Here is a 13,704-nt window from a genome sequence, read left to right on the forward strand (position 1 = left end):
AAACAGCATTAGCAGTTTCATTTAAGGTTTGGCTTTTGTTCTGATAATTTTCCTTAACATTTGGACAGATTAAAAGGCACCTAGCATATGCTTAAAAACAAAGAGAGAAAATGGAAAAAAAAAGAAAAAAGAAAGAAATCTTCCAGTTCAGGCACACAGCCTACTGGAAAATGAGCACTCCAAGAACTAGAATGTACATCAATAAAACTATTAGTGTTGGAATTAACTTTGAAATAAAGAAGACTACCTGTGTGACAATTGCCTATATACATTATTTTTCACAATATGTAAATGTAGATGTTCCAAACTCTATTAAAGACGTATATGCATACTTATAAAGAGTTTTAAGTAAAAAATATACTGAATAAAGCATTTTCTACACTGTTTGTATTACTGCTCCAAATCAGCCCGGACAGTTATTCATATTTAAATAGTAAATTGGTTTTTTACAGTTGGTGCAATGCAAAATTCTTTGTATATGAGAAATAATTCCAAGCTTCTATGTGTTGTAAAGTAATGTAGTGTAGACAAAGATGGTCTTTCCCCTAGACTAAACTATTTAATTACCTTCATGTTTCTGTATGTGGGTTTTAAAGTAGTATTTAAAATCTCTATTTTACAGAAATTACCTAACATGATTTAAAATTGCACTCTTTACCAGTACCTAAGTAAGCCCAGAGGGCCACAGTCTCTGCTGCTGTGATTAAAAACATGCTGCTAACAGTCAAAAATGAGGCTCCTTCCCAGTCCTGAATAAAAAGCAATGAGGTTGCCTAACATGACTCCAGAAGGAATCTGAATAAAAACAAATAATCTTGACAGCACATCTTTTCCAAGCAAATTATAGAGCAGACAAATGGCAAGGTTTTGTATTTACTATATAAACTGGGATAAGTAATCTGGGACATGCAATGATGCTGCACGCTACAACTTCTAGGCTGCTGGGACAGCTCAGAAGAGGTTTGGAGAAGGAAAAGCACGGGATAAACCTTCCATCATTTACTTTGTTGATAGAGCTATTATAGGACACATTGGATGCTATTCTTAGAGTTCCAAACCATTTTGTATATCCTTGAACAAATCACTCGGTGAGCTGTCAACTTAAAGAGGAAACTTCAGGGGACGTTATTCTTTCTACTTAGAAAAGCGATAGATAACTGTAACTAATGTTAGCAGAAGCTAACATTAATTCTATTTTCTCACAGTTTTAACGTTGTCATATTATCTCTGAGACACATTATGTGTCTTGTCTGTACTCTTTTTCCATCCAGCCTCTTGCTTAGCCATTCACTTAATTGCTTCAAATTTCACATAGGCCACTTTCACACATCACCGATGAAAGGAATAAGATATGAAAGAGATATACACTTGCAGTCCTCAAAAAGAATGAAGTTTATGGTATCTAACTTAAGAATTATTATATCTTAATGTGGCAGCATCCTATGAACTTCCCTGTGTCTAGTTTTATGCCTTTTCCGCTCAAACCAATATCCATCTCGGAGAAGGTGTACAATATTATTTAGGAATTCTCTTTATTGTGCCATTGTATTTAATTGAAGTCTGTGTCCAGATCTTAAGAACAGATCCTTTTACAATGACTTAATCCAAGAAAATATACTGATGTATTCTACTTTTGCCATGATCTGGCATGTATTAACATAAAATTCATTTCAATTCTCTGAAAGTTCTAAATTTTCAGAAAACATGGTTATGGATGCAATAAAAAAATAAATCTAAACTGTACAGCATCTGCAGGGAAGGGGAGAAGTGTGGATAGGAATAAAAGTATTTCTATCTATTACTACAACTTTCATAAATTTAATGTACATAAAGTAAAAAACAGCTCAAATGCCTTATGGTCAGGGAAAGAAATGCTCCTCAAAATATTGAAGTAGTTGTCGTTACATAGAAATGATTACAGTTGACAGAACAACAACTAGTAACAAAAACCAGTCCTTCCTGTCATAATTATTATCTCAGATGACGGTTAGGAGTTTTAAGAGTTTTGTGAAAGGTAACTTTCAAGGGTACAAAATTATAGTCATATCACTAATCAATCTTATCAAATGGGAATTATGACAATAGGAATTATGGCCATAAAATCCAGAACAAAAAAATTTTCCAGTGAGAGACTATGAAATACCTTTTTGGATATGTGCTTTCATACAACTACTTGGAAAAAAAAAAAATCATTGGTGGAGAAAAGAAGAAGTGGTTCAGCTACAATACAAAGTGCATCAAATCTGTGTATTATTTTTCCAGGCTATGGAAATTTGATTCTTAGAATTCTCCTTATCGTTTTCCTGGAACTTTGATGCATACTTTGAGTATTTTAGCTACAGCATGGATGCAAATCATGCATGATAATGGAAATGGGTAAGAAAGCCTTTTTCTTTCCCTTACTACTCAGCTCCCCATCACTCGAGGTATGAAAATTAGACACAGCAGTAGAAGTAGCAAAGTCCCATCAGCCTGGCATTCTACTAGAGCTAACTGGAATTCTTGCTATTGCAGAGAGTACCTTGTGAACACGGGGGCACTGTGGCTAGTAATCAAGCTGCTTCACTTACCATTACAGGAGAGAAACACAACACTGATAACCATGTCCCTGCTACACTGGGGAACAGGAAAGTCTAAGCAAGGAGAATATTTTCCTTCACTGTCTGAAAGGATCGAGTATCCTTCTCGAGTCTTATCAGCTTTATAAAAATGCTGTCGTAAGACCCAGGAAACAGAAGATTCCACACCTCCTACTCAGCCCACCTTGCTTTAATGGGCCACAGTGAAAATGTGGTCACAGTCTGTTACAGGAGGATGCTTACTCTAAACTGATACCTAACTAAAGACACCAGTATTTCATATTGTCTCAGATACAGGTCTCATATGGAGGACACAAGCTTGAGGTACTCTGGGGGTTATAACGTAACTTCAAATAAGATCTAGACGTTAGCAATCCAGAATTATTTTAGACATGAATTTTAATAACAAAATATATATTTATAGTCTTACTAGCATGAAGTATGCTGAATAAACACAGTAAGTGGAGAGTTCTTAGGTTTTGTAAATTCATTACTATGAGCTGGGAATGCTATTTGGTTTGGGGTTTTTTAAAATAGATTTTAAGGAATAACAACAGTACACAGCTTTTGCAGACTTTTGCAAACAAATGTGGAAGCCGTGAGTTAATATTCAAGAATTTCTTATTAAAACAATGTCAAACAATTACTTGCACAGTAAAGCTTGCATAGAAAAGCAGAAATTCAACAAATAATTTTTAGGTTACAACAGGTTACAAGAAAGTAATCTCTAGAACTTACCATCAATATCTTGCTCAATGATATCTCTTTGCTTCTGGAATATCTCTCTCAAACTGACATAAGCGAAACCGATGTCTTCACATTCAAGATCCTGTTCATCTTCTGGGGGATCACTGACCACTGTAAATCGTAGGCTAAGCATAAAAAAAAAAAAAAGAAAAGAAAAGATATTTTACCTTCAAAAAGGGTTGAAAATTAACTTGAACCCCCTCCCCCCTCTCTATTTTACAAGTTAAGCATAAAACAGGGCACTTTATCAATTATATTCAACATTTTCCATGACAAGAATAGTCCAAGACCTCTTTCTTTGAAGTCCTCCCTCCTTCTTCAGCATTATCTAGCAGTACTGGAAGGACAGAGAGGTTGTAACCACAGATCTGCAGGCTTATAGAATTGTTCCATTTTTCTCCCCCCTCACCACCACCCTGTGGCACAATTCTTGTTAATACGGCAGTGACAGACAGAATAGTCTAGAGGATTAAAGAATTTTTCACATTTGAAACTTGCAAGTTTGTTTAGCTCAGCTGCTGAATCAACTGTTCAAGTCACTACATTTCTTTATATTTACCCTCCATAAGTAAAAATCAAGATTGTATTTATGTACTTTGAGGCTTTTATAGCAAAAGTCTTTTATATAAAATATCTAAAAACACAGTTGGGGGTTTATGGTAGGCTTTTTGTTTGTTGTTTTTATTAATTTATTTAAATTTTTACTGTGTTGACCATACCATGCAAACTCTTTGCACTCCATTGCAACAGCCATTCAGTCAGTAGGATCAACTAGTATTCTGAACTCTCAAAATCATCCTAAAAATCTATGTACTGTGAAAACCAAATGATTAGCAACAACTGCATTGTACTAGAGATTCTCTGATCTGCACCACTTGATAATGTAGATGTAGCTTAGTAGATTTTAAGCCAATGCATTTTCTTGGCTTTACACTGAGTGGTGTCAGAGACATGAGAGAAATAATTGAGAAAGAAAAACCATATCAAACGTTTTCCTGATATCAGAAATACCAGCCATATTCAATGAATCAAGTATTTCCAAACACCAAGTGTAAAATATTTAGCTGAAAGTTATTGAGAATTTTCACACCTCATTTAGATACTTGGAGAGCACATTCTAGCCAAGAACACATTCCACAAAAATAACAGGAACCTAAAGGCAGTTCTCTCAAAATAGTATCTTTCTAATGTTGTCTTGTGTATTCATTATTTAAAGTTGGACCTTACACAGCCATTTGTCCTGTTCTTGTTCCCTCTGACCAATTCCTCTCATATTTTATCTTCATTATTCCATTCCTGTTTTACACATAAAAAGCTACCCGTGAGTAGAGCCTGGATACAAAGGCCTTTGGGAATTTACCGTGCTTTCTAAACACAGCCTGCTTGTCCATCCCAAACATCTAAGCCCAACAACTATACCAAATATTTGCATTTCTTCTGTGAACTTAAATTACACTCATTGCATCCAAGTATGGCTTTTCTTTTAAACACATAATTCCAGTATTGTGCTGGAGCTGACTTGAGTTAGTGGCTTGTGTTGGGGCCAAAAACACCGAGACTGACAAAATGACAGGAATTCAGAGCTAACTACTTTTTTGGTATGTCTTGGCAATGTTGTTTAAACTGTGAATGCTTGCGAGCTTTACAGCCTAAAAATGTTACAATAAGCACAATTCCAAGTGAGTAACAATCAAGTTGGGTAAAAGCCAAGTCTACACGAAAGGATATCCTAGACAAAATATAATCAAATCTTCCTAAAAGACTTTAAACATAACAACAACTGCAATATGCTTTTATACTATTTTATTTTTGTGCCTGGCTCTTCCTAACAAATATTAATTATAGAAAACATATACATAAATATTTGTTTGTCACTAGAACCAGACAGGCATTGAGAATACATGTTCTTAAAAAAAGTTTCTGGAGGCAAAACCAGGAAAGATATCACAGCTATTAGAAACAGCAGGTGGCTCGATTGAGTATAATGGATCTAACTTAAGATTTTGGCACAGAGCTAAGCAGCAGCAAAACTGCCAAAACTCAATCAAAAAGAAAGAAATAATTAGATGTGTAAGATAAAGATTAAATGAAATGAAAACAAATTAAAAATTGTAAGAATAACTAATAAAACTGTTGGGTATCGGGGACAGATCTGTTTTGTTATGATTCAGTGTCAACGTTAAATCAAATCAATTGCAGAGTCCAGCTTAGCAGTTAAGACAGTGACAGAAGAGGAGGCGATTAGTACTGGATTAATTTTTATCCCTTAAGGGTACCAACTACTACTAACATTTTCACTAAAGCACAACCTAAAAGCAGACCTAGGAACATCTGGGACAGTACTTTAAAGCCAAAGTGGAGACTTGTTCATACTGGTCCACTTTCTGGTTCAGATCATACTCAAGTATTTTTTATGAATAGAGCAAGCTTCAACACAACAGATCAAAAGAACTGCACCTCTAACACCTTATAGTTCCAATATGCTCAAAAGATCATAATATTGGATCAAATCTTTGCTGCCAATCAGGAAGGAGGACATTTGAACTCTGGATCGCATGGGAATACTCCAACTAGTAGGCTGCAAGAACTGTACCACGATCGCTTTGACATCTGTACTTTTAAAACATATTAGATGCTTTGATTTTAGAGAATATTTAAATATGATATTCAGTATGCTTTAACTCATGTTCTTCATTTACCAAAAATTGCAAGACTTGTTTTCAGGTTGAACTGGCTACAAACCCACTGTTTACATTGCCTCGGAACATAGACATGAACAGACTCCTCACTCCGCTTCCGCATAGAATGCACAAACGTGCAGCCAGTGTCCCATCTTACCTTAACGCTGCCTCACTTACGTAAGGAACTTTGACGGCAGTTGGAATATCAAATTCATACTAGGATTTCTTACATAAATAAAGCTACATATAGCGTCCCTCTCCAGTACTTCTCTCTAGGATCTTAGACTTCCTCTCTAGCTCATTTCCACATTTCTCTATCAGTACTCACTTCCTTGCAGGAATCCCATGCCTACTGACAGAATAAGAAGAAATCTTGACATCCTGTTAAAAATACTGTGTGGGGAGATATTTGCTAGCTACTGTAAGAACCACTAGAGAACTAAATGCAACTTGACTGCTAATAAAGGGCTAAAAGAAAAGTAAAAATTAATAATTACCTTAAGGTTAAAACATGCTTTACAATGAAGCAGAAAAATCTGGACAAATATTTACTGTTGTTTTATGATAACACGTAAAGGTTTTATCACCAACAGGGAATTTAGAGTGCGTGTACAAGAGCTATGATGTAGGCAAATTTGATTCTAATTCTTTATTCCAGAGATCAGTCATTTTTAAGCAGCGTGGGGAAAATCTTGTGTGTTAATATAATTAACGTGGAGCTAACACTGTACACATGCTCTATATTCCTATAACATGGATGCACAGATTTTGTTCCTTTGGAGAACAATGACTTCATATAGTCAGTTTCTCGGAGTAACAATCATTTCCTACCAAGAACTGATGCACTTGTCAGGATCAGGCTGGAAACCTCTTGCATAAACCTGTTCACTCTTGTTATCACAGCAGGGTGACTGGTAGAAGAATGGATTCCTCCATTCCTCACATATGTCTCTCTTGACACTTGTCAGACGAGCACAGACTCTGCCGCCAGGTCTGCAAGTACAATCTGGCATGAGGAATCCGCTAAGTTTCTCTATATGAGCCAAATTTCTACACTCTTAAAATGCTGCAAGGCAACAGTGGAATACAAACAGGATGAAGAATAAAAGAACTATGACAGAGTTACAGTAAGGTAAATGGGCTGCCGGAAATGCCTCCTGTTATTAACAGATTTAAAGACTTGAACATGTAAGTAAATAGATCTGTGGTTCAAATGATAAAATAAAATAATAATTACTTTTTTTTTTTTTCAAGTTTTACAAATATTAGTAAGAATAGCTTCCTCACATAAATAAGGAATGTAATTTGAATCCCTATTATACAGAAGAAACAAAACAAAAAGGCTACCCATGTCACACAATACAGCTATAAGAAAAAGCGAGTGTTTTGACAAAACTTACATATTAATGATAGAGACATTGTCTGTCTGAAAACGTAAAGACAAAAGATGCTTGTCAAAAGAGAACCACCACCTTTGTGGTATGCAACAATTACTAACCTAAATAGGATTTCAAACAGTCTTCCTAGTCTCCTACTACTTCATGCTCATGTATTTTAGAATTTATATCATTCTATTTAGCTGCATATTTTCTTGATTTTCTTGAATACTGAATGTTCTTTCATTTTCTGCAACTAAAGCCATTTCAAATGTGGAACCAAAATCAACATTTCTAATAAATACTTACAATGATTTTTTTATCAAGAAATGAAATTGAAAGAAGAGAAAAATCAACTTTGTTTTGAAATCTTATCCTTTCATGAACAGTAAACCCCACTCCTTACAAATTTTAGATTGGATATTAGGAAAAAGTTATTCACCAAAAGGTTTGTCAAGCATTGGAACAGGCTGCCCAGGGAGGCAGCTGGGTCACCACTGCTGAAGGTATTTAAAAGATGGGTAGACATGGTGCTGAGGGACATGGTTAGTGGTGGACTTCCCAGTGTTATGTTTACAGTTGGACTCGATGATCTTAAGGGTCTTTTCCAACCTAAATGATTCCATGATTCTATGAAATAAACATACTTTCCCCTATAAATGCCATGTCAATCTACATTTACTTAATTGTAAATATAAACTAAAAGAGTATAAAGCTGTGAAATGCATTATTTTCAGGGCCAAGTTGGCTCCTGTTTCAACTATAGGATTAGGCTATAGTTGCAACTTTGGCTTATCAGTAATTTTATATATTATATTAGTATCTCTTTTAACATCTGAGAATATTTATTTTTTTCAATGGACATTCATTAAAGTGACTCTCCTTTTGGAAGACAAAAATAGCATGTGATGTATCTATTTATGTTCTAATATGGATCCAATCATTATGAGTATCATTCCTAACAACATTTGTTGTAACAAGGAGAAAGTTCACCTGAAAACTAAAAACGCCACTTAATATACATAATATACTATCAACGTTCCTATAATCTGGCATAGCACAAACACCAATACAGTGTCAGGCTAAACCATGTGCAGGCAATTTTCAATGATATTTATATCCTTGATAATTTGGTTTCCTGAGCTTTAAAGCATTAGTTTAGTTCAGTTCCTGTTTCAGCTGAAAAAGCTCTGATATTAGTTTGTAAGGCTTGTGATAGAAAACACGTGTTGAAGATATAACTAGGCCAGGTTTAAAATGCATAGAGTTGAAAACATTTGGTGTATAGGCAGAATCTTTTCATAAATTTTGTTTCCCGGTGGTCCTCTTGCTGGGATAAAGTGGGGAACTGGACTACTGATGAACTTTTCCTGCTTTGCTATTTAGTCAGCACAGAACTGAAATTTCACCACAGACCAAACTAGATGCACCGATAAATGCAGAAAACAACTGACCTAGTAACCCAGAGGACAGTACCATGATTGCACACATAGAAGATGAATGCTCCTGTTGGGGGGGAAAAAGCTCACTGCTGTTATTTTACCTTATTTTTACTTTAGCTTTGTTAAATATTTAGTATACATTTCTAAGTATTTATAGGTGAAATTGCAGCCCACAAACTAGCTATTTTCCTTTGCTGAATTATCACTCAGGAAAGAAAGAAATTTTTGTCCTCAGTATTAAATTCTTAGTAGAACATGTTACCCACTTCCCTAATCTATATGGAAAAAGAAGTCTTCTCTTCTTTAAATGAAGGCTTTTAATTATTTTTTTTTTCTCCAAAATCTCCAAACCTAAGAACGCTTTGCTATAACATTTCCATCCCAAAAAGTAATTGTTTCATGGTGTTCCCCACTCCATTCCAGTAAAACCTGTTTTCTGGCCAAGACATGAAACTTAGCTTTAGAAGGGAAATAAAATGGAGATCAATGTCTCTTACTGGAGAGTGAATCTGTGATTTGTGAATAAATACGTATTTAAAATATTTACTAGTAACTCCTACACTTCAAATACAATCATCAGGTATTCAACACCTGTGCAAATTAAACAAATCTTTAAATTAATAATTGTTCCATTTTAATGAAGATGGACCTTCAGGAGGAAACAGAATCAAAGGATGTATAGCAGCCTCCCAGTACCTAAAGGGGCCCTACAGGAAAGCTGGAGAGGGTGATAGGACAAGGTGCAATGGAAGAGGGGCGATTTAGATTAGATATTAGGAAGAAGTTCTTTCCTGTGAGGGTGGTGAGCCCCTGGCCCAGGTTGCCCATAGAAGTTGTGGTTGCCCCATCCCTGGAGGTGTTCCAGGCCAGGTTGGACGGGGCTTGGAGCAACCTGGTCTGGTGGGAGGTGGCCCTGCCCAGGGCAGGGGGGTTGGAACTAGATGGTCTCTAAGGTTCCTTACAACCCAAACCATTCTGTGATTCTATGATGTCATTCATTCTCTCAAAGTAACGTGCATGCTATCTCAAGCAAAAAAATTGGAATAAGAACAAATTTATTATTATGGGCTTGGACAAGACTATTTATACTCTTTCTCATATGTATACCCATAATAGCTGCCTGCTACATATATATACACATATATATGTTTTGGGAAATTCTAGCGCCAAGGAACACATTCTGAAGATTTTACACTCCTTTTAGTACTCTGGATTCAGAAGCAACAGATGTATTACTCTACCATCAGGCAGATATGTGCTTTTCAAATTCATTATTGATAGAATGGTGATGATAGATTCTATCTTTTGCAAAACAAGGTTGTTACCAAAACCAAAGGACAGCACTAAAACAACATTAAGAGAGGCTGCAATATTCCATGCCACATGAATGTACTCAGGAAAGAAATGTAGATCAATCACTACATCAGAACGTAGGTATCATTCCTAGCTGAAACAAAATTATCTCTACTTAGTTAGTTATGTATTAACTTCTCAGGGATACCTCCTCAATAAAGTCAAACAACAAGCCAAACCACAAGCATTATTTACAAAGACCCTTCATAGACTTTTTCAGCACTAAAGCGTACCTGTCAGTATGTAGATCTGGCTTTAGAAGCATCAACTTGAGATACTCTCTCCTTGCACGATTATTTGCTTTATCCACATATATCACTGCAAAGCAAATCGGAATTAATATAATTAGTTATCAATTGTTTTTCGTCTTTTAGAAGAAAGGGCATGACATAAAGAACAAAGAAAAAGAAACATTTCTTTCCCTTGTCTTTCCTAAGGAAAAGCAACAATGTTAGAATCAAATTTGAAAGGTCATGTGATCTGATGGCGTGTCACTGGCAGGTTTATGTGCACACTGTCAAAAAAGATACAAGCAGCATCTAAGCATGCCACATAGCTGTCATTTTCTGTTAATGGCAATAGCAGTCATGATTTTAAAAGCCAGCAGTCTTTATTGCTTTGTATTTGAAGTGATTTACTGCATTTTCTTCCACTGAGGAAGCTAGTGATAATGATAATGTATGGCAGAGTGCTTGTCCTTTTTGACAGCCTCAGTAATTTAATCCTCCTTTCCTGCCACAATATTTCAATAAGAGAAACATCTAGACCAATGGACTGGAGAAAATCCACAGCCTGGGGAGTGTGTGTGAGTGCTCGGAAAGCCTTTTATTGTTTTAATTTAAAATACAAACACAAGGACCAGCTTTTAATTTTTCTACCATTAATATGACCTACAGTGAAAAATAGCCTTGGTTTGGAAAAAACAATAAAAGAATGAGAAACAGGGTTTTCGGAAATTCTTTAAGAAGTTTTTGGGCATCTTATATTAAGAAAGTAGCTTCTTTCTTGCAAATGGTATCAGTAAATCACTGTGAAAGATTATAAAAATTCAGGATGCAAAAACTGAGAAACAGTGTTAAAGGAATTGCCTTTTTTTTTTTTTAAAGAAATGCATCTGAAAAAATTTTGCTAGGACAGAACTGGAATGAATATAACCCTCTGAGAAACAAACATAGCTCTAAGAAACATTTTTCATTTGTTTTTGAGGGCAGGAGGAGGAGCTAGAAACTCGTCTGTCTTAAAACTCCAACACCTTCAATATTCACATGCCTCACTCCCTTCTAGTTACTCTGCCACTTTACTTAAAAACACTGTTTTTCACTCTCCACATCACATTAAGGTTTCCTTTTCCTATGTGCTGACAGAAATCTTGAATATATTTCATACTCTCGTCTACTATCCAAAATAAACTTATTTGTATAAACAGAAATTACCATTTCTACCAAGGAGCAGAGAGTATTGGAATACAGGAGTATGAAAGAGGGGTAAGAAGGCTCCAATTAATTCCTTGCAGAGGAATTTATTGATATATCTCTATAAAAGTTCTTCTAGGAAGCACACTTTCCAGAACTACTAGTTCTTTCGCTTTCTCCAAAGCTGCTCTTCAGCTCTTACCTGGCTAGCAGAATCGCTCTTAGAAATTAGTTACTTTCAGAAAACAGCCAGTACAATTGGTATCTGAATCATTCAATCAAAGGAAACTGCAATTTAACAACTTTTTTCTCTATTAGCAGAAATCAAAGCATTGATGCTCTATCTTGGAATCCTTGGTTTCCATCCACAATATTCTTACTTTCTTAGACAGGTTAAAAGAAGCTGATACTGCCATCTGCTATTCTTTTGGGCATGTGGATGACTTTCCACATGTGCTACTCTCATGGCCAAGTGCTCCTGGGGCCACCACAGGAAGTGATGGGGAGGCAGCAGGGAGACAGATGGACAGCCAGACAACTTCAAAGGAGCTGCCACATCAACAGATTCTTCCCTTCCCCATAAGCATCCCAAATGGAATTTCCTAAGTTTACTAATTCTGTATCTAAACCAATTTTAAATGGAAATTATTTACAAATCTAAAGAGTTTGAATTCATTGCGCTCAACGGAAAAATTCAGGCTAGCAAAACAGTCATCACAAGAACTCCATTCAAGTCTGGGGAAAATTATTAACCATAGTGAAAATATATTTTTAGTTCCTGATGAATAACATGCTTTCATATCACCCCTTAGTACTGCTTGAACTTAGAATTACAACACTGCTCCGACTCAGCACGGAACATGTCATACTTCTATCCAATTAATTGGAAAAATAATTCAAAAATAACTTGTGACAGGTTGCATTTAAAATTATAATTTTAAAGCTTGTCCTAAAGAAGCATTAAAACCTGAAGATTACAATGACCCTGATCATTTTACCAAAAATCACTGCAATTCCAAATATTAACATAGCTGATTCTGTTACAGAATATTTTTTTCATAGTTCACTTTCTAACAAAACTAAGTGACTATGTGATGAAGCAGAGTTTCATCACAAGGATGAAGAAAAAGTGTCTCATACAGCGTTGAGCCTTAATGAAGAAAAGGAATAAACATGAAGAAGTATAACAATGTTTTCTGATGCCTTAACCGAGGAATCCACCTTTTAGCATATGGATTTTCAGAAGTTTATTTTCAATAAAAGAAATAAACCCTATCATCTTTTCCCCACCTCCACTTTCTTTGGTCTACTTATATTTGTACTTCAAGTTGTTCAAGTAACTACCTGTTCACTCAAGAGAGAAAGCTTTCCGATGAAATGTCATATAAAATCTTTACAGAATTTCATAAATCTTTCTTCCTCTGCTGCCTATTCTCTAGAATCATTGTATACAGTGATAAGGACACATTTCAAACCTTCTATCAATCTTATTTTCTAGTAACCCTCTTTCCATCTCAGCATTTTCACAGTTAAGTCTTCATATTTAATAAAATACGAATGCTTTTTGTTGACAACATTTATGAACTAACCTTACCTTTGTATTTTAAGTAATTGTGGCCTTGACAAGAAAAATGTTTATTTTACTGAAATTAAGAGCCAAGGATCAATAGATTTAATTTAAAATTGGCACACGATTTTAAACTGCATTAAGAAGATAAAATATGAATTCATTGCTTACTATGATTTGTAACACACCCTAACATCAAAGCCAAACCACACCATCAAAAAAATCAGAATCCTTCCTTTTTACCAAATTACAGGACAGAGTCATGGTGTAAGCACAATTTGGCAAGTTCCACTTTTCTTTGAATTTATGGGACTGTAGTGTTTGGCAACATTCTTGCATATTCTAATAACTCTTTCCACCACTAATGAACACAACAGCTCCTCTCCTCAGTCAGTATGGCCATCAGCAGATACAGCAGTTAATGTCATGGGAATTATACATTATAACCCTAGAGTATATACAAGTTTCTGTTCCAAGAACTCAGAAGAAAGAAAATGATCTTCTAACCATTCCTAGTCAAAAAGTCATAGTCAAAATAAACAACTAG

The 13,704-nt window shown here is 35.4% G+C and overlaps 1 protein-coding gene across 4 annotated transcripts in view; it reads right to left on the minus strand.

Moving 5' to 3' along the window:
• RPGRIP1L (RPGRIP1 like) overlaps positions 1-13,704 on the minus strand; it is a 76,247-nt gene that overhangs the window by 1,327 nt on the left and 61,216 nt on the right. For all 4 annotated transcript variants that reach the window (XM_074583147.1, XM_074583146.1, XM_074583144.1 and 1 more), the window contains 2 exons: positions 10,412-10,496; positions 3,318-3,451 (listed from right to left, as the gene is read on the minus strand). In XM_074583147.1, coding sequence (XP_074439248.1) covers positions 3,318-3,451; positions 10,412-10,496 — 219 coding nt within the window. The remainder of the gene's footprint in view (positions 1-3,317; positions 3,452-10,411; positions 10,497-13,704) is intronic.

The sequence above is a fragment of the Larus michahellis genome, chromosome 4 (assembly GCF_964199755.1).
Source record: "Larus michahellis chromosome 4, bLarMic1.1, whole genome shotgun sequence".
Lineage (NCBI taxonomy): Eukaryota > Metazoa > Chordata > Aves > Charadriiformes > Laridae > Larus > Larus michahellis.